This window comes from Carassius carassius, chromosome 49 (genome assembly GCF_963082965.1).
Source record: "Carassius carassius chromosome 49, fCarCar2.1, whole genome shotgun sequence".
Lineage (NCBI taxonomy): Eukaryota > Metazoa > Chordata > Actinopteri > Cypriniformes > Cyprinidae > Carassius > Carassius carassius.
In genome coordinates, this window is record NC_081803.1 from 7,427,103 (window position 1) to 7,447,654 (window position 20,552).

The 20,552-nt window shown below is 36.9% G+C and overlaps 1 protein-coding gene across 2 annotated transcripts in view; it reads right to left on the reverse strand.

Annotated features, from left to right (window-relative positions):
• Positions 1-884: 884 nt before the first annotated feature.
• LOC132132284 (zinc finger matrin-type protein 4-like) overlaps positions 885-20,552 on the reverse strand; it is a 21,466-nt gene continuing 1,798 nt past the window's right edge. Inside the window, exons 2-7 of one of the 2 annotated variants that reach the window (XM_059544659.1) lie at positions 18,664-18,765; positions 14,088-14,177; positions 12,086-12,242; positions 8,474-8,698; positions 3,751-3,847; positions 885-1,181 (exon numbers count right to left, since the gene is read on the reverse strand). In XM_059544659.1, coding sequence (XP_059400642.1) covers positions 1,166-1,181; positions 3,751-3,847; positions 8,474-8,698; positions 12,086-12,242; positions 14,088-14,177; positions 18,664-18,765 — 687 coding nt within the window. In that variant the 3' untranslated portion in view covers positions 885-1,165. The remainder of the gene's footprint in view (positions 1,182-3,750; positions 3,848-8,473; positions 8,699-12,085; positions 12,243-14,087; positions 14,178-18,663; positions 18,766-20,552) is intronic. The other variant, XM_059544660.1, reaches the window with a different exon arrangement.

Sequence of the window (20,552 nt, forward strand, 5' to 3'; positions counted from 1 at the left end):
TCTATGTTGGCTACAGGACATCTTAATTAAACCGCGGTGTTTAAACTGGCTTATTTTGTGAACTGAAGCTGTATTTAAATATTACACCACCATAATTCCATGTTTTAAGATTGCAGTAACTGTCTGACTTTCTCAAAGCATGATGAAACCTGCTAAAATTGAGATTTCGAGAAACTTTTTCAGTACATCAGGGAACAGTCATCAGAAACCCCTTCCGGGCCCTTCAGAGATCCAGCCACTGTCTGTTGGGAATCACTTGCAATCCCTTTCATTTCTAAAGACGGTCTAACATTGTTCCTTTTATCTTTAAAGCCCTATGAGTCCTCTTACAATGCACATCATTCCAGCAGAATGAAAACCACTGTAAGAAAAAGGCCTTTGGGACACACTGAGATGTGATTTATGGGGATGGCTTTGTGTTCTGTTGTTTGCTTCTCATTCCAGTAAAACAACAGTGGCACTTGCTAAATAAGTGTGAGTATATCCTATGTGTCAGAATTGTTTTATGTCATTTATAAGAGACAAAACAATATTGTAATTATAAATAATGCTATCATCTTAGCTTCATTTAAAAAGTCATAATTATGGGGATAATTAGATTATTTCAGCTTTTTTAAATGTAAACACAAAGCTTATGTGAACAAATGGAAATCAGTGTTCAGTCGTTTGTGAAAAGCACTAAACTGACCCCAATTTCAGCAAAGTACAGCGTGATAGCAGACTATACATTTTTTTAATCACAGGAATGCTTCCTTCACCCTCTCCTTGTAATACCTGTCATACCCATGTCATTATACAGAGTTGTGTCCTGATATGTCACAAAAACAATAGCACACACACACACACACACACACACACAAATTAAAATAAAATTAAAATATGAATACAATCATAATATTTTTAATCACACCACATTAAAATAGGAAAGCCATAATTGTTGACATGCCTTAAATATATACATTAAAGTGTTCAGGATGTAATCTTTTTTTTTTTTTCGTTTATGTACAAATTTAGCTAAATGCACTGGTCCATAATCCATCATCACAGTCCAGGTCTCTGTCTGCACTGGTAGTGTCCATATCACTGTCAGGGCACAATGACTTCCACGGACCGATCCTCAAATAGTTTCAGGAGTAGAGATGAAATAGAGGAGCTCCATCAAACTTCATTTGTTCTTCAAGCTGAGAGGGAAAGCAAGCAAAACAAAAGTACCATTTCAGTGTAAAATAAAGTGCTAATTTACCATTGATCAATGCATCAATCAAATACAGGGAGTACTCTTTAGTAATATATTTTTACCTTACACTTCAGTTATTCAGTTTTTGTGTTTTAGTGCATTAAGGAAGGACCACACTCACAATGTGACATTCTGACTAGTATGTAAGTTAGTTCAAATTACTTGTGCATTTGTGCCATTTTGCGAAGATATATGTTGTGGATATATCTGATTCATCTATATATGTTTAGCTGAGATAATTAACCCGCTACATTTTTTTCTATGCACCAGTTTTTTTCCTCCCGTATTATCTGCTTATGTTTAGTGCCGGAGCTTCATGCTTGCTTTATTATTTGTTTTTCGTTTTCATAAGACTCACATTGAACAAACTGTTTGTTGTTGTTGTTTTTTCTTCTTTTTTTTCAACAGTGAGTTTTATGTGCATTTTAATTGAAGCAAATCCAAAAACACTTCATCAATGATCATTTTCATGAATAATTCCATTAACACAGATTGGAAGTGTGTGTGATGAGTGACCCGAACAGAACTCCAGCAGTGACACTCATCGCTCTTTTATTGATCCATCATTGACTTTCCAATTCCAGTGTTTGTCACAAAACTGGCAGCAGATGCTCAATTGAGCCAGATCAAGAAGATCCGGACACCGGCATCCAGACAGACTTGTAACTCTTTGCTCTCTGTCAAATGTGTTTTTGAGGTTAATGAAGCGGGGACTGGGAACTGGGAACTGGAACAACACAAAAAGCATGAAATGTAGGTGGCTGATGACCAAGTCCCCTGCTCTGTTTGGCAGTGTTGGTGGAGGTGAGGAGTTCAAAGGGAGTGTCTAAGTACCCATGACTAAACAGGCGTACTAAACTTTCATTTCATGCCCTGAGTGCTCACTTTCCCAGCCCTACTCAAACATAATATGTAACATCGATGGTGACTTAACTGACAGTGCTACGCTTTATTTGTTAATAAAATATTGTAACAGTTAGACATTAAAGGTGATTTGTTTGTGAACAAATCTTATAAGGGAATAGCGTTTTGTGAAGGACCATTGTTTGGACCTTCTGAATGATCCTCGGTTTTGAATGTGAATGAGACACAAAATGAAAATGAGTAAACTATTTTTTGAACTGGGATCAGCTGACAGACTGAATTAGGCATTTCAGTTGGGCAATCAAAACAAGGTATAGGAAGAAACATCAATGTGTGATATCACCAATGGATCCTCTGTAGTGAATGGGTGCCGTCAGAATGAGAGTGCAAAAGGCTGATTAAAACATCAGAATAAAGTCAACAATAATCAACATTGTCTTTGTTTCCTATAAACACACATTTTTTCTTCACAAGATGGACTCACAATCTAAAATACGAGTCCTCAATCTATAATGTTGCTTCCTCCAGTGAAAAAGTCATTTCGCCTGAATTGGGAGAGAAATATGCACGGATTAAGCAGCATTTACAAGCAAAACAGTCCAAAACAATTATGTAAGTGGATTTTTATGTGAAAGCACAACACGGGATGGATGTTTTCACTGTGATTATGAATGATTAACAACTTGATGGATTTGCTTCTTATTAACACACAGCTTTTCATTTCACATGAAGGAATGAAGTTGTGTGGATTAATTATGGATTACTGTGATGTTTTATCAGCTCTCATTCTGACGGCACCCATTCACTGCAGAGGATCCCTTAGTAAGCAAGTGATGTAATGCAAAATTTCTCTAAATCTGTTCCCATTAAGAAACAAACATATCTAGATTTTGGATGGCCTGAGGGTAAATATTCAGCATTTTTTTTATTTTTTGGAGGTGAACTATTCCTTTAAAACATCATCTCCGGTAATGTCTCAGCCTCAGGGTCCTCTGTGTTGAGGGTCGTCCTTGTGTGTGCTCATTGCAGCCTCTTCTTGTGCATGCTTATGAACAGATCTCATGATGAGAGGGTGGAATAATCCACTGCGTGCAACTCTGTGACAGCTTGGACACGCCTGGCGGTTCCCATCATGCTTCTCACGTACCTTCTCCTTCATCCCTGCCTAATTAACATTCCATGCAGCCCAACACATTATGCTGTGACCTTGCCTGCTCCGCTGAAGCCTCTGCATGGAAACTGTGGCGTGTACGGTACCGTGAGGACATGCTCCAGTCAGGCAGAATATTGATTCGGGGCAGATATCGATCGCATATACAACACTCCATTAACTTCACTCACATGAACACAATGCAAGTTAACACCTCGAGCCTGCTGTTATGAGTGCTGCTTTTGAACAGTTTTGTTCAGTGGACCTTTCTGAATTGTTACTCCAGTATGTAGCTACCAGTGAGTGTCTTATTGAGTATTACGAGTGGTTACATTTCTGATTGACTTGCTTGGTGAATGATTCAATGAATCTTATTATGCTTTGTTAAAATTAGCGTTTTGTTTAGAAATTTACTTTCTCCCACATTACCATTATGTGATTCGCTGCTGGTTTACCTTTGATTCTGGTCTCAGAATGAAATGCAGTGGCTGATACTCACTTGTTCTGGTGTTTGGAGCCCTGCAGATGTGCGTGGTATTGTGCCACGGAGTTGAGAGTAACACTGCAGACCTCACATGTGTGACTCCGCTTCAGGCCTAAGAGCAGACATAAATAAAAACACATCTATTAGACTAGAATCTTATGAGTGTAAATATAATGAGCATTTGACCGTCTCTTCACAGTACATGAATTACATGGATACATTAGCATATAGCGTGAGCACAGCACATTGCTAATCTTTCTCAAGCAAAAAAAAACAATAAAAAACAATGGTGACCTAAAATCATTATTATTATTATTAGTAAAGAAAAATAAAGGGCTACTACATAAAATAAAAATAAAAAAAATATATATATATATATATGCATAAATATGTAGTATATCAGTATTTGTTGTGCTGCGTTATAGATACAGTATATATATATATATATATATATATATATATATATATATATATATATATATATATATATATATATATATATATATATAAAATCATAATATCTTTACATAATATATTGCAGTAATTAGAATCACCACTGAGACTAAAGAGTATTACAAAAAAATAATTATATTAAAACATAATTGTTATTAAATTTACATTTGTGTACATTTTATTTAACTTTTTGGTAACACTTTAAAATAAGGTTCCATTAGTTAATGATGTATTTACTAACACAAACAAACAATCAACAATACATTTATTATAGTATTTATTAATCTTTGTTAATGTTAGTTAATGAAAATACAATTGTTCACTGTTAATTCATGTTAATTCACAGTGCATTAACTAATGTTAACAAGCACAACTTTAGATTTTTAATAATGCATTAGTAAATGCTGAAATTAACATGATTAATAAATTCTGTAGTATTGTTTATGCTTAGTAAAAGTAGTTAACTAATGTTAAGTAATGAATATTGTTGTAAAATTACCAATGTTTTGTGTAAAATGAAAATATGTACAAAGCAATGAAAATCACCACTGAAAAGATGAATTACAAAAATGCTAATAAATAGGAATTATTTTATTATATTAATATACATATTAAAAAATTTGTATAATTTTTTTGTCTAAAATGATCCTTAAAGTGTGTACATACTAATGAGAATAACCATTGAGACTACTGAGAATTACCTATATATATATATATATATATATATATGTGTGTGTGTGTGTGTGTGTGTGTGTGTGTATATATATATAGGTGTAATTTTATTTATGCTTTTCTTTATGCTTCAAAAAATGAAGTAATAATAAAATATAAAATATTTTCTTTAGGTTTTTGGAGTAAATTATGACTTGGACTAGTTTTTGTGTCTTTCACTCATATATAACACCCTGAAATGCAATCCTTCCTGCTCCAGTAAACAAATTATGCATGAAACCAAAAATATATATGCCAAAGAAACACAAGCTTATGTCCACTTATGACTCATATATTCAAAGAGCATGTCTATTCATGCATCCATCTAACACTTGATGTGATTTACTACGGGGAGATGGGTGGTGTTAAATGACCCTTACATATGCCACAAATCAAGCACCGCCTCTGTTTAAACAAGGAGAATCCTTTGTTATTCCAGTATCTGAGCAATCAGGCCAGATGATGAATGGAGGCTCATCTAGAAGCCTCATCAATAACATTTACCACAGATCTATATTCAATCAAAGCTCTAGATTACATTGGCTTCATCTTTGCAACCACAGCACCGCAGCTTTTCTTTGGAATTGTGCAAATTCAATGATTAAAAGCACATAACAGAAGGGGCCGTGAAACGCGCTGATAAGTCGTATCCTCCCACAGCTCTGTCTTCCTACACCACATCTGTTCTCCACCTCTAACTAGGACACACCAGTAAATGATAAGCTTGTGTGAAGCTTGGAAAATCAGTGTCTGACTTCCTGTGAGGTGGGAAGTCTGATGAAAATGCTATAGAATGGGATTTGACTACTGCTGAACATTGATTGGGAGTGCCACTGTAAGTGCCACTAACTTTTATTTAACGATAGACCAGCGTTAACACAGACAGTTGCTAATAAGCAGAAATAGCATGTCAAATACTATTCTATGTTCATAGTCATAGAAGACTAATATTATTATCTCACAGGCACACCACAAAAATAGAGTGTATTCCATCCAGAGAGTGCTTGTACTATTATTGGCGAGTGAGTACTGGGAAACCTTAATGAAAACTGCAGCAATGAGTCATATTTATGAGTCACAAGCATGAATTGAGGGACAGGACACTTTTCAGTCTAAATGCATTTGTCCAAACAGCAGCTGGTCCACACTTCTCTCCATGCGTTGAACCACACCAACGAGGTGTCTTTGTTGTCTGCAACCTCCACCATTGTCGGTTTGTTTGGTGAGCAAAGATCTTGCGCTCGGGGAGGTTCTTTGTTGCACCATTAATTACCTATTGATAACTGCCTTGAACGAAAGCTCTTTAGCTAGCTGCTGAATAATGCAAAACTTTAATGAAATGCCTGCTTGCGAAAAGACTTCGAGACCATTAAAATGCCTCTACTGAGGCCTGTAAAACTGAGGATGGTCAATGCTAAAATTATATCTGTGCTTAAATGCTGGCATTTATTTGTTATTCATGGCCATTACCACAAACTGATGAAAACAAACATTGTCACAAATGAATGTACTGTTTTAAAGGGACAGTTCACCAAAAAAAAAAACACTGTCATTATTTGCTCACCCTCATGTCGTTTCAAACCAGTAAAAGTTTCAATGCAGAACACAAAAAGTCACCCTTGTAAAAAATAGTCTCTTGTGAAATATAAGCTTTTAAGCTCTTTTAAGCTTAGAATGGTCACTGAGACTGAGAATGACAGAACCATGCTTAATAAAAAAAAAAAAACAAAAAAAAAAACAAATAGGTGTAATTTTCTTTATGCAAAATAAATGTTGTGTTAAAATTGTTTTTAAATTTTTTGATAAAATATGACCTGGACTTCTTTTCATTACATTTGTTCATATTTAATGCCCTGAAATGCCGGCGTTCATGCTCCAGTCAACAAGTCATAAGGGTCAATTTTTTGAGATACTTTGAAATATTTCAAATATAAGGAATGTGTTGAAGGTAAAATGTCCATTAGCAACACACGAGGTCTATGGAATGGTATGAAGTGTATTACTGGATATGGGACTAGTAATCCCAGTTTATGTAAATTGGGTATACTGTACAGGCTAACGATGCTAATACTTTTTTTGCCAGGTTTGATGAATGCGATTTCTCTTCTGTACATGAAAATGTCCTCTCTATTCTAAGGTAGAGCAGTTCTGAGGACTGTAGTTCAGCTATTAATCTTAACACTGAAGAGGTTCGTCAGCAGGTAAGGCGTATTAAACCAAATAAGGCAGAAGGCCCCGATGGTGTACATCCACGTACCCTAAAAGTGTGTGCTGATCAGCTATGCTCTGTCCTTCATTCACTGTTTTCTTTGTCTCTGTCCTCTGCTAAAATACCGGTTATGTGGAAAACATCTTGCATTATTCCTATTCCTAAAAAAGCCAAGGTGTCCAACAGTCTTGCTAATCTGAGGCCTATAGCTCTGACATCACACATTATGAAATGTTTTGAGAGGGCTGTACTTGATCATCTGACTAGGCAGGTGTCTGTTTTTCAGGATCCCTTGCAATTTGCATATAGGAAGGATGTGGAGGTAGATGATGCACTATTATGCTACATAATATTTATAGTCATCTCGAAACTACGGCTAGTTCTGTTAGAATCATGTTTTTGGATTTTTCGAGTGCTTTTAATAATATACAGCCACATATTTTAGAAAAAGGAGAAGGTCCTCCTTGTCACAATTAATGGCCAGCTGATTGAAATTGTTCAGTCATAAAAAAATTTAGGTGTCCATTTGGATGAAAAATTTAATTGGAAAGAGAACACTATTGTTTTAATAAAGAAGGCTCAGACAAGACTTTTCTTTTTGAGAAAACTCTAAGCTTTTACATGTTTTCTATCAGGGGATCTTGGCTAGTGTTCTTTTTTTATGCTGTTCTTTCCTGTGGGGGGGGGGGCAGCTTATCTGTTGATGATAAAAATGAAGTCCTTAGCAATGCATACTACTAAAGCTAATACATTTTTGATATATTTGTGGAAGGGAATTTACATATCCTAATGATTTGTGGCATAAAAGTAAAATCAATCATTTTGACACATACTATGTATTGTTGGCTATTGCTACAAATATACCTGTGCTACTTTATGACTGGTTTTGTGCTCCGGAGTCACATGTATGTTTGTTCTGACTTTCATTGTTCCAACACAAAACATTCCCCCAAGTATTTGAAATACTGTACAATTAAACCTTAAAAATCTTCAAAAGTATCGTAAAAGTGGTGCGTACAACCACATTCCCAGTCTTCTGAAGTCATACGAAGCTTTGTGTAATGAACAGAATGAAATGTTGAAAATTATATACTATAAAATTCTGATTGCAATTTATAGTGGTTCTGTGAACCAAATCAAATGATTCACTTATAAGATCCAACACAGAAAAGTCTCGGAAAATAGTGCACAAGTCAAATGGATCACTTTTTTTTTGTACTTTCATGGTTGCATCATTTTTAAACCTTAAAACCATCGCGTTTGGAACAACGTAAGCATCAGTAAATGATGACAATTGCTTTTAATTCATGTTTGGGTGAACTGTCCCTTTAAAATGATGTTTTGTCTGTTCCTCTCAGAACACACCGTTCAATTCATCTCCATCAACCAAGCTTTTACCCAGCTGTGCGAGGAGGTTAGCTTGGGCTGCGTTTTTTTTGTGCTTCTTGCCGTCGTAGTGCTGTCTGGCCATGCCGGGGTTGTTGAACCAGGCCTTACACATTTGGCAGTAGCGGTGTGAGAGCCTGCCATGTATAGAAGGACTTCCCGCCGAGTCTTCAGTCACCATATGCTCTGAACTGGCTGTCTCCTCTGTAAAGAGGGCATAACAGACTTAGTAGTGTACTGTACATTAATTACCAAACAGGCTACATTTTGAAGAATAAAAATAAAACAAGCAGAAGAGATTAAAAAAAGAGACATATTTGTAGATTAAATCATGTGCAACATACCAAGTTAAGAGCCTTTAAATTTAAATGGCATATCCTTTTCTCATTTTATTTATCAAAATCCAGTCCACAACTGCAGGTGTGTGACAGCATTAATAACACATATTAGAATTTCCGAGACGTATATGTGGTTCAGTTGACATATTTTGCTTGCGGTCTGTCTCACCTGTCACAGTCTCATGTCAGTTTGAAGTATTTCATGGGTAAAGGACGCAAATTAGGAACACGGCATGTCCCGTGGCTGCAGCTTAATAAGATGCATTTTGAATATGATGAATATGTTTCATAAACAGATGGATGTAATTTGTATCACATTAGAAGGTATAAGCTTGTGTTTTCCTCGTCTGTTTTGAGAAGTAAATCTTTATTACAATGTCGAGAAAAAGGGATGTTTTTAGCCATCAAACTACACTCAGTAATTTTAAACAGCAAACACAAATGGAGCATGTCTTGGCTCTTCTGCATTTTTTCAAGTGGAGGATATCTGGGTAGATGACATTGGCAGCACCACAAGTGTATTAATAGAATAGAAGGTATCAAAATAACTAGATAACGTGAAGCATTCTTTTACCTCAGTGTTCATCCAAATCCCTGAGGTGTTTTCATTCTAACACATGATCAGAGTGTGATATGAAACACTACCTTGACAGATAGAGTGGGCTCAAGAGTATGAAAATACTTCACAAGTGAAACTATTTAGCATTTTTTCCCAATTTAATACACAAATGTTTTCACTGTCAATTATGTTATCAGCATAACAAATCTAGAACTTTTTTCAGCATTTCTCTGCCACTTTCAAAAAATGCTTTCTGGATGTACTGTTCTAATGTTTGAGGTTAGTATAATTTTACATTTTTTTTTATTTTAAAAAAGTCATATTTTTATTCAGCAAGGATACTTTAAATAGATCACATGTTACATGTTTTTTTCTGTCATTTTGCACCCTCGGGTGTCTTGGCCGCACGCAGTTATGCACATTAAGTGAGTCTGTGAATAAACATCTGAATAACTAACAAAACACGGGCCAGTTGCATAAACAGCCTTTATGAATCAGAATCAGAATCAGAATCAGAATGAGCTTTATTGCCAGGTATGTTCACACATACGAGGAATTTGTTTTCATGACAGAGCTCCGCAGTGCAACATAACAGCGACAGAACAAAAAACACAATAAGGAATAAAAAATACAAAAAAATACAAATAGATGGGTAAGGATTGACAATATACAAATTGACAATGTATGGCAGGTATATTAAAAAGAGCATTTATGTATGTACATGTATATTATGTGGAAAAATTGTAACTGTACGCTAAGTATGTGTGTTTGGATAAATAAGTGTATGTGTATATAAATATAAATATAAGTAGTATAGTGTGTTCCATGTATGTACATGTATATTATGTGCAAAGGATTTACGTGTACGCTAAGTATGTGTGTTGGATAAAAAGTGTAGTGTATATAAATATAAATAGTGTAGTGTGTCCCACAGTTATTATCAGCTGTTCATAAGATGGATTGCCTGAGGGAAGAAACTGTTCCTGTGTCTGGTCGTTCTGGTGCTCAGTGCTCTGTAGCGTCGACCAGATGGCAACAGTTCAAAGAGGGAGTGTGCTGGATATGAGGGGTCCAGAGTGATTTTAACAGCCCTTTTGCTCACTCTGGATAAGTACAGTTCTTGAATAGATGGGAGGGTTGTACCGATAATTCGCTCAGCAGTCCGGACTACCCTCTGTAGTCTTCTGAGGTCCGATTTAGAAGCTGAGCTGAACCAGACAGTTACTGAAGTGCAGAGGATGGATTCGATGATGGTGGAGTAGAACTGTTTCAGCAGATCCTGTGGCAGGTTAAACTTCCTCAGCTGGCGAAGGAAGTACAACCTCTGCTGGGCCTTTTTCACAATGGAGTCAATGTGAATGTCCCACTTCAGGTCCTGAGAGATAGTGGTGCCCAGGAACCTGAATGACTCCACTGCAGTCACAGTGCTGTTCATGATGGTGAGTGGGGGGAGTGCAGGGGGGTTTCTCCTGAAGTCCACGATCATCTCCACTGTTTTGAGCGTGTTAAGCTACAGGTTGTTGAGAGTGCACCAGACAGCCAGCTCTTTAACCTCCTGCCTGTAAGCAGACTCGTCACCGTCCTGAATGAGGCTGATGAGTGTGGTGTCATCTGCAAACTTCAGGAGCTTGACAGAGGGGTCCTTAGATGTGCAGTCATTAGTGTACAGGGAGAAGAGCAGTGGGGAGAGAACACAGCCCTGGGGAGCTCCGGTGCTGATTGTACGGGTGCTGGATGTGTATTTTCCTAGTCTCACTAGCTGCTGCCTGTCTGTCAGGAAGCTGTTGATCCACTGACAGACGGAGGTGGGCACGGAGAGCTGAGTTAGTTTGGGCAGGAGGAGGTTTGGGATGATCGTGTTGAAGGCCGAGCTGAAGTCCACAAACAGGATCCTCACATAGGTCCCCGGTCTGTCTAGGTGTTGCAGAACATAATGCAGTCCGATGTTTACTGCATCGTCCACAGACCTGTTTGCTCTGTAGGCAAACTGAAGAGGATCCAGCAAGGGTCCAGTGATGTCCTTCAGGTGGGCCAGCACCAGTTTTTCAAATGACTTCATGACTACAGACGTTAGAGCCACAGGCCTGTAGTCATTTAGTCCTGTAATTTTGGATTTCTTTGGGATGGGGATGATGGTGGAGCGTTTGAAGCATGAAGGGACTTCGCACAGCTCCAGCGATCTGTTGAAGATCTTTGTGAAGATGGGGGCCAGCTGGTCAGCACAGGATTTCAGACAGGCTGGTGTAACACAATCTGGGCCTGGTGCTTTTTTCTTTATGTTAAGACTGTGTCTTACGTACGAGTTTGACCAACTAGCAGTTAGCAAATATTTATTTTTGGATTCAACTAAGACTAATCTACGATTTAATGTAACCGAATTAAGAAAATAAATTACTTTTTTTATTTAGCAAAACTAGTCTAAACCTTTTATTCAACAGGCCCCATGCAAGACATCCAGCTGCAGTTCTAATATACTGCAAACTTGTCAAAACCCAGTTTTAAAATGTAAGTGGTGCGTGTCCATGCAAAATTTTCAAACATCCTTGGTTGAACAGTTCACTTCCCCACAGGCTGCTTAGGACGTCATATACACGTAAAGCTTATTAAAGTATTATTACTATTCCAGGAACAGCATGGCCTATACATATGGTGATCTAGATAGTGTGAACCTGATCTTAGATCAGCCCCTCCTACCTTTAGATGTGATGGCAGGTGGCTCCCCCAGCAGGAGCCTGAGTCTCTTGGCGTGGATCTTGCCCTGGTAGTGCGACTGGGCCACCACCGCCGAAGTGAACGACATATTGCACAGCGTGCAGCACTTGTTCTTGTCCACGTCTCCCTCCGCACTGCCCTGGGACGACACAGAGGCAGACACATACTCTGATATCCTTTAACCAGGGCCATTTATCACCTTCAGCTAATGATACAAGAGAACAGGATGATTTATGAAGCAAATGTGTTATTATAACTTTAAGAGGAAGATATGAAATTTGGCTGTCAAACTGGCAGATGTGGGTCGCGCTGTGGAGAAGTAATTCTAAAACTGGTTTCACAAATATTCTACTTCCTGCGCTGATGCAACTGCCCTGAGATTCTCATATTGACTGATATTGGCTCTGAGTTCTGTTGGGGAAGTTACTTCGAAACTTTAGCTAGCCAAGCTAAATGCTAATCATTATTTAAAGTGCAATCAAACTATTCTTTTGAAAAAGTTGTATATATATATATTTATTTATATATATATATATATATATATATATACATACAATATATATATATATATATATATATATATATATATATATATATATATATATTGTTCAAAATGTATTACAAATATGCTAAATACAGAAAAAAATGTAAACAAAAAAATATTTTTTTTATGTAAATGCCAAAATATATTACAAATTTCACTTTAAAAGGCAAGAAAATACATTGATATTTTAGGTGTATTTTAACATACATTTTGCAAGGTCAATGCCATGCAATAAACACAGGTTATAAAAGCAGGTGAGTCTATGGAATATGAATCATAAAAACATTCCAAAAAGTATTACGAGACAGTATATGAACTCATCAAATTTCTCCTTTCTTCACCGAAAAATAGACAATAAAGTACAGCATTTTCATTTTTTTTTTACATTAAATGTTCCATTAAACATGAAATAATGAGACCACGATTGACTTTCCACGCTTTGATTGTTCTGTAAGCATTGCGCTTGAACTGAGGTCTGTCTTCTCTCTGTATGAGAAATGCCACAGGCCTCGATCTGTGTCTACTCGTTCTGCTTCTTGTTATTTCTCTCCTGACACGCCATAATGTCTTTATTTACTCACCCGAGGGGAAAGACCTCACCAACATGCAGCTAAACCGTGAACGTCTGTTTAGACATTGACCTCAGCTGGAAACAATCAACACATCACGGCATCGGGAATTTTCAATATTGCAGACCCCGTCAACAGACAACAGACATGGCGACTTAAACTGACACAAGTTTACATTGTGAGATAAACCGTAGAAATACATGAGGAGCAGACACTCAAATGTTTTAGATGCTTTATATGTGTTTCTGTGGGGTTTAGATTGCCAGTCTGTTATTTTAATTAAAATAGTCAAGTGTTATATATCAGAGTTAATATCAGAAGAAATGGTCATCAGCACAGATGTTTTCAAGAGGTCTGCAGTTGGGCTTGAGACACACACACACAGGGATGCCATCACATGACTGAAGTTCAAAAAACTAGGGTAAGACATTCCCTTAAAATGTTTGAATCAGGTCAAAGATTTTGTGAACTCGCACCCATGACTGTGTCTCTTGCACATATAACCCACAAACACATGACCAGTCCAAATACCATAGAAGAAGTGATAATGGTGGTCCTCCAGTCATTGCCATCATGACTGCTTCATCACTACATCCCAATGATAGGCTGAAATGTGAGAGGTGTGGGACTGGGGAGAAGTAATAAGCTCCGACGAGCAGGTCATCCATGCCAATCAATATGTTGTGGAAATAAAACGCTTTTCCTGCGGTAGCTACATCTAGGTTCCTCAAAACTGCCAGCTTCAACGGTTAAGAAGGAAAGTAGCTTGGAATGGGTGCTAGATTTTTTTTCCGTAAGTAGCATAACTAGCTATCAAAATGAATGCATGTACATTAAATGGCCATATGCAGGTGTGTATTTCTTCACTTACATTTTCTGTTCGAAGCTTCTTTGCAGGACAGCCACCATCCACCGGGTGCAACATGTAATACAGACGAACTTTGTTCGCATGCTTTCGACTCTGCAAGAAAATGAGAGAGATGGGACAGTATATGAGAGGTGCTTTCAAAAGCAGCCCATTTCATTACAGTGTTGACAGAAAAATAACTCGCTATTGATTACCAAACTAAGTGATGTCAGGCCCCAAACAATTCTCATCAGAGCTACAGGAACAAGATTATGGGCCACTGCTTTCATTTCTCAAAGCTTGATATGCCCCTCTCTGGGCTCTGAATGATCAATCCTGTGGGTGGATAAAGGTCCATATTGATTGTTGTAAAGCCGATGAATGCCCAGCCGTATGAACAGTAAAAAGGCACCAGAAGAGTAATTCTCACCAAGGGTCCTCCAATCCATTATCAACCAACCAACCAGAGAGATATCTGCCCCCAAAACACTAAATCTGCATGATGTGGAGTTATATCTCCCTTTAAGCCATCATAAACTAAAATGATCTGTAGCTGTTATGATGCCTGGAAAACAAAAGGATTTTGGGAATCTATAAGGCAGAAAGATGAATCATCAGACATTAAAGGAACAGTTTACACAATAATGAAATCTCTGGTCAAACTCACTCCTAAAAACTCCCAAAATCTCTTTCTTTTATCTGGAACACTTGAGAGTGTCCTAATTGAAATTTTCATAAACATAAAAGTATCATGTGGTTTGGTTGACTCATACACTATATATCTTCTAAAGCTGCTATGAAAGCGTTATGTCAGCAAGAGAATTCAATTTAAATGTTTATTCAATAACCTTCCACTTTATAAAATAAAAAATGACAGGTATACTGTCTAATTTCATGTATAAAGATCAATACTTTGTGAAAACATATTAACATTTTTTATAAATAATTGTATTTTATATTGCCACAGTCCTTAATGTCAAAATTAATTCAAATATTATCTTATATTAAGATTATATTAGAAAATATACTCCATATTAACTTGACTTCCACCCACTATTTCAGTAATGTTAAATTAATAACTCATAGATTATAGACTTATGGATTATTTAGTACTGTTTAGGGATGTCAATAAAATGAATAATTGTAACTAATCTCATGATTTCTGACTCATCTTTAGAAAGCAGAATGAAACTAGCAAATTCAGTAAATGTGATAATATATTTTTGTTAAACATTGATTTAAAAATTTAAACTGAATAAAATTTTATTAAAAAAAAATATATATATATTAAAAAAAATTACAAATGTAATTAAATTTAACTTTGACAGCCAAGAAAGAAAAAAAAGACAGACAGTCTGAACACTGTATGGAAAACAGCAGCATGAACATTCTGCTGAATATTTTACTTTCATTTTAGTTTATATATGTTTGAGTATTAAAATATATAGGGTATTTAACACTTATAAATAATGACTTTTTAATGAATCTTCTCCATTTGTGCTCCACAGAAAGATCAGGCAGGTTTAGGATGACATGAGGGGGACTAAATGATGACTATTTAGGCTGCACTTCTCCTTTAACAGCTCAGAGTAACTGTTCCAATCATTTTGCAAATGTTATTATTAAAGCTGAATGTATTTAGTCAAGCAGACCTTGTGTCAGGCCAGTCTAAACCATTGATATTTAACTTACACTTGTGTTCACATTCACAAGAGTGAATTTTCACCTCTGCGAGGAGCTTCAGAATAGAGCAGTGAGGTGATAATTGACCCGGGACTCAGCCCTGAGGCGTTCCCTCACCTGTTCCCTCTCCTCTTGTTCATCTGATCATTTCAACCCATTGACACAATATCAGGCCTCTACTTTAAGGTATCTGACCCTGCATAGGTCAACTGAATCCCTTGCATCGTGGCTGCATTTACACATAAAGATGCCACAACATCCCAGTTAGGCGGTTCTGATGAATGTTTGGCATTGATCTTAACTGTCTGTTCTCATGTAATAAACGAAGCATCTAGGGCTAGCGTTGACTTTGTTCGTTCTAGTGAGCTAGACTCTCCTCAGCAGGGTGGTGGCACACGGATCGGTCTCATTAAATGCATGACCACGAAGCCTCATCGCTCTGTCTCCAGCAAACTTCTACCGTCCTCATTATAGCACCAAGCAGCTGACAATAACAAGCTTGCACCTCAGGGCTTTGTTTTCTGAATTCTGCGAGGAAAATGAAAGAAAACCAAAAGCAGATGTGTCACAGTGTTGTAATGAGGAAAATGCAGCACATTTTACGATGCATTTGTTGGCTGTAGAGCACAACTGTAGGGTTCTGTAAAAAGTGCAACTTTTGTTCATTTTCATTATCTTTAGCAATGTAAAGCTTTCAATACAGACCTAACATGAGCTCCTAGTGCTGCAAGTTTTGTAGAAAGTGTTTAATTGAAAAACTGCACTGCACTATAATCATGAAGAAAGATCCACCAATCAGAAGTCACTGTTACCAAGAAATCAGATGAAAAACAAAATCTCATGAATGACATCATTTGCAATACATGCATTGAGTAGTTCATTTTCTCAACATAGAGTTTCTCAACATTGCATTTCTTTTAAATACTTCATTGATTCAGATATTTAAATGATTCTTCTCTGACTTCAAACCTAAACTTTTTAGTGAAATGTCTATAGAGAAAATAAACGGAAAAATGCGTCCACAACTGGTTAAAAATGAGTAATGAATAATCCCAAACTGTTTGGAGAAATATATATCAACCCGATTGTGACCTACCAATCTCTAAACATGATCTTTCATTAGGAAGCAGTGTTAAGAACGCCGCTGATCCTTGTACCAACAGCTTTCCTGCATGACCATGCCAAGCAACTAAAAGGTCAGATAAAATCTGAACTTTTCATGTTGAAAGCCTCATTATTTAAACATGAGAGATATAGTATTGCAGACGAGACCAGACTCTAGATTGGGTTAACAAGCGAACAGCTGGTTCTCAGCCAGTGCAAGTGTGGACCACGTGGCTCTGTTCCCTCAGGAGATGGAGAACGACAGGCAATAATTAAGACATCTCCATTCATGACTGAGGTAATGACATCTGATGCAAGAAGCTGTCATATGAATCAACCACTGTCTCGGTCGATGCATTAAATTAAACCGCAAAGAGAAAAATGAAGAAGACAAAAACCGCTGGGCTATTCAACCCACTTTTGGATAAACAAGCGTATCGTATCTGATATGATGATTAGGGAGCCCCAATTGCTCTGGAAGCCTGGATGATTGGTGTGCAATATGAAGACCATCACATATAATTCCTCAGGTTGTTTGGAGAAATAGTATAGGCTGAAAGGAGCTTAAAAAGGAGTTTTTTTCTGAAAACGACTGACTTTTTGAAATGCTAAGATTTTTAACTTGGCCCGAAATATCACAACTGCAGATATCTAGTAATTATCTGACTTGGATCCTGCCTTAGAAAACAGCTCTGAATTTGCCAGGAATAATGTGACTCCTATAGCGAGCTGCTGCGAAAAATCAGGAGAGTTTTAAAAAGAAAGAAAGCTGACAGTGCGCTGCGAGTGATCCATATGCACCCCGCAAATGGTGTATCCCACTGGGGTACATGCATCAGTGAACCATTAACTGATGCAAATAAACAAAAGCAATTACTTTTTTAAATGTACTAAAATGCTTACACGAAGAGGGTAATTTGTGTACCCCCTCATGCTCTGTTAGTGTATTAATTGAAATTAGTCATGTGACTTGCATCTGTGATGGTTCAAGTGGGTTTATCGGGTTCCAAAGGCAGTTTTGTTTTAAAAAATATATAAATATGCTTTAGACATAACCAAGCAAATATGACCCACAATACTTATTGCTCAGTATAAAGGGAAGTACATGCTGTTGATAAAGTTGAAGTCAGTAATATTTTTTGTATTATATTTGTTGATATACAGTAACAGTACAAAGATCTAAATGTGGATACTCAGACAGATTATCCCCGGCAGAATTAATGAGAAATGTTTGGGATCATACTGAAATCTGAAGCCTATTGACTGAAATATTGAGATTGCTTATGAAACTCATGTATGTGAGATCACCAGAGATTTCTCAAGAGAAAAATCAACAGAAGACCATGCATAACTCTCCAGTTAATTTCAGTGTTGTCTGGAAGAAATAATTGAGGTATTATCCTCATTTAATTTTCATTTCTGATCTCACCGATGATTTTTACTTTCCTATGGGCAGGATTGTGGGATATCTATGTTGGTTGTATATCAACCTACTTACATATCTAGATTATCAGAAATAAATGTATTTACATACCGTGATTGATGGTGGGTGAAATTTATCCCTCTTTTTTTAATTGCATATGCATAATATCATCAAAAATCTAATTAACCTACTTATCTGCTCTCATTTTAGAAAGTGCGCAGCAGACCGGATCAATTATTGACAGCGGATCAAATTAACGGGTATTAGTAAATGTGTATGCTTTATGTGAATGTGTGTGTGTGTGTGTGTGTGTGTGTGTGTGTGTGTGTGTGTGTGTGTGTGTGTGTGTGTGTGTGTGTGTGTGTGTGTGTGTGTGTGTGTGTTACTCACCTCATAGTGGGCGACTCTCTGTGACTCCGAGATAAGCTGAGCACTGCACACTTTGCAGTAGCTGTCAGTGAATAACCCCGGATCCACTTCTGTAGATTTCATCTGAAGAGGTATATTATGACAATTACTAATTTTAAAGCACATAACATGACTGGTCACACATTTATTAGCAATGCCTCAAACTACAAAAGGTATGAGGTCTAGCAAAAATGACTCAAATATCCTAAACTCATTATTACAAACTTTTCAATAGTATAACAGTGAGAAAATAATCCAAACACAGCTTGATTGTCTAATCAAGCCATTTTCAGCGTATTTGTAAAGTCATAACCTCGCCAACATCAATCATGTAAGATTTCATTGCCGTGACATTCTGAGTTTATCATACAGTGACATTCTTTGCGCAAACTGAGGAAATCTGTGACATTTGGATTTGGCGAAAGGAGAGGGATGTTGGAGAGGAGGGGGTATAATGAGAGAATAATCTGGCACCGCTCCGTGTCAAAAGAGGCACCAACTTGCTGCCATGCCTGGAGGATAAAGCAGTGCATAGTTTTTAATTCTGATCTGGGACCATCTGACATTAACCTGGTTCTGACCTTTAATAATCTAACACTGCAAAATGATTGTGGGTCATAATGAGAGATTTCTAATGACAGAAGGAGGTGAGGTCATCCATTTGGGTCATACACTCATTTGGAAAACTCCTGGCACCACACAGGGAACTTAAAGGAATAGTTCACCCCAAAATTTTTATATTCAAGAATTGTACTCACTCTCAGGCAGTCTAAGATGTATATGGGTTTGATTCTTCATCAACACAGGACTGGAGAAATTTAGCATTACATCACTGTCTCACCAATGGATGCATTGCAGTGAATGGGTGCCATCAGAATGAGACATCACAATAATCCACATGACTTCAAACATCTTGTGAAGTGAAAAAGCTGCATGTTTATAAGAAACAAATCCATTTTAGGGCATTTTAACTTGATACATATGTGCAAATGAAATGTATATGATCTGCGCAAATTTATCTTATGAAAAGAGGACTATTCTAGCCAGAAACAATGGTTTGAAGTGGTTTTCTTACTGATGGATTTTTTTTGTTGTTACACAGCTAATAAAAACACAGCTTTTCACTTCACAATACATTGACTGATGGATTGGAGTGGTGTGGATTACTGGAGATGTATTAATGTAAAAAAAAATATGAATGTTTCTGCAGGTTTTCTACATACAATTAAAGTCAATAGGATGCAAAAACAGTACAACGTTGGACCCCATTTACTTTCATTGTATGGACATTTTTCAGACAGCATCTTTTGGGTAAAATAGATGAAAGGTCATATGAGTAAATTATAAAATGTTGCATTTTTAGGATGAACAAACAAACTCAGCAAGCATAATTAAATCAGAAAGTGGCCTATAATAATAACTAATTTGAAAAACTATGAACACACAATGAGATTAAAAAGTTAAAAAGTCTACACAATGGACTACTTTAAAATCAACGTTTTCTTAAAAAAAAAAAAAAAGTATAATCTGCAGTTGTCCTGTTTTTGCATGCTTTGAAGAAGCTTCAGACATTCGCAACCATTTTGAGATTGTCATGGGAGGTATGATGCTGCTCTAGATTCTACTTCGGAGGACCTCTGAGGAAACAACTGCTTAGGGCTCATTTGTGATTCAGTGGCATTGCCAACTGAAATTTGAATAATGATAAAAGAGTTTTATATAAATAAAATTAAGATTGTTTTCAAAGCCTTTCTCTCACCCTGGGGTACCTTCAAACCATCTATAAATCCCATGATTATTCCATACAAGTTGTTTGCAGGCAGAAATTATGTTTCAGAATGTTTGTGACCCTCTGATGCCCCCCAAAAACT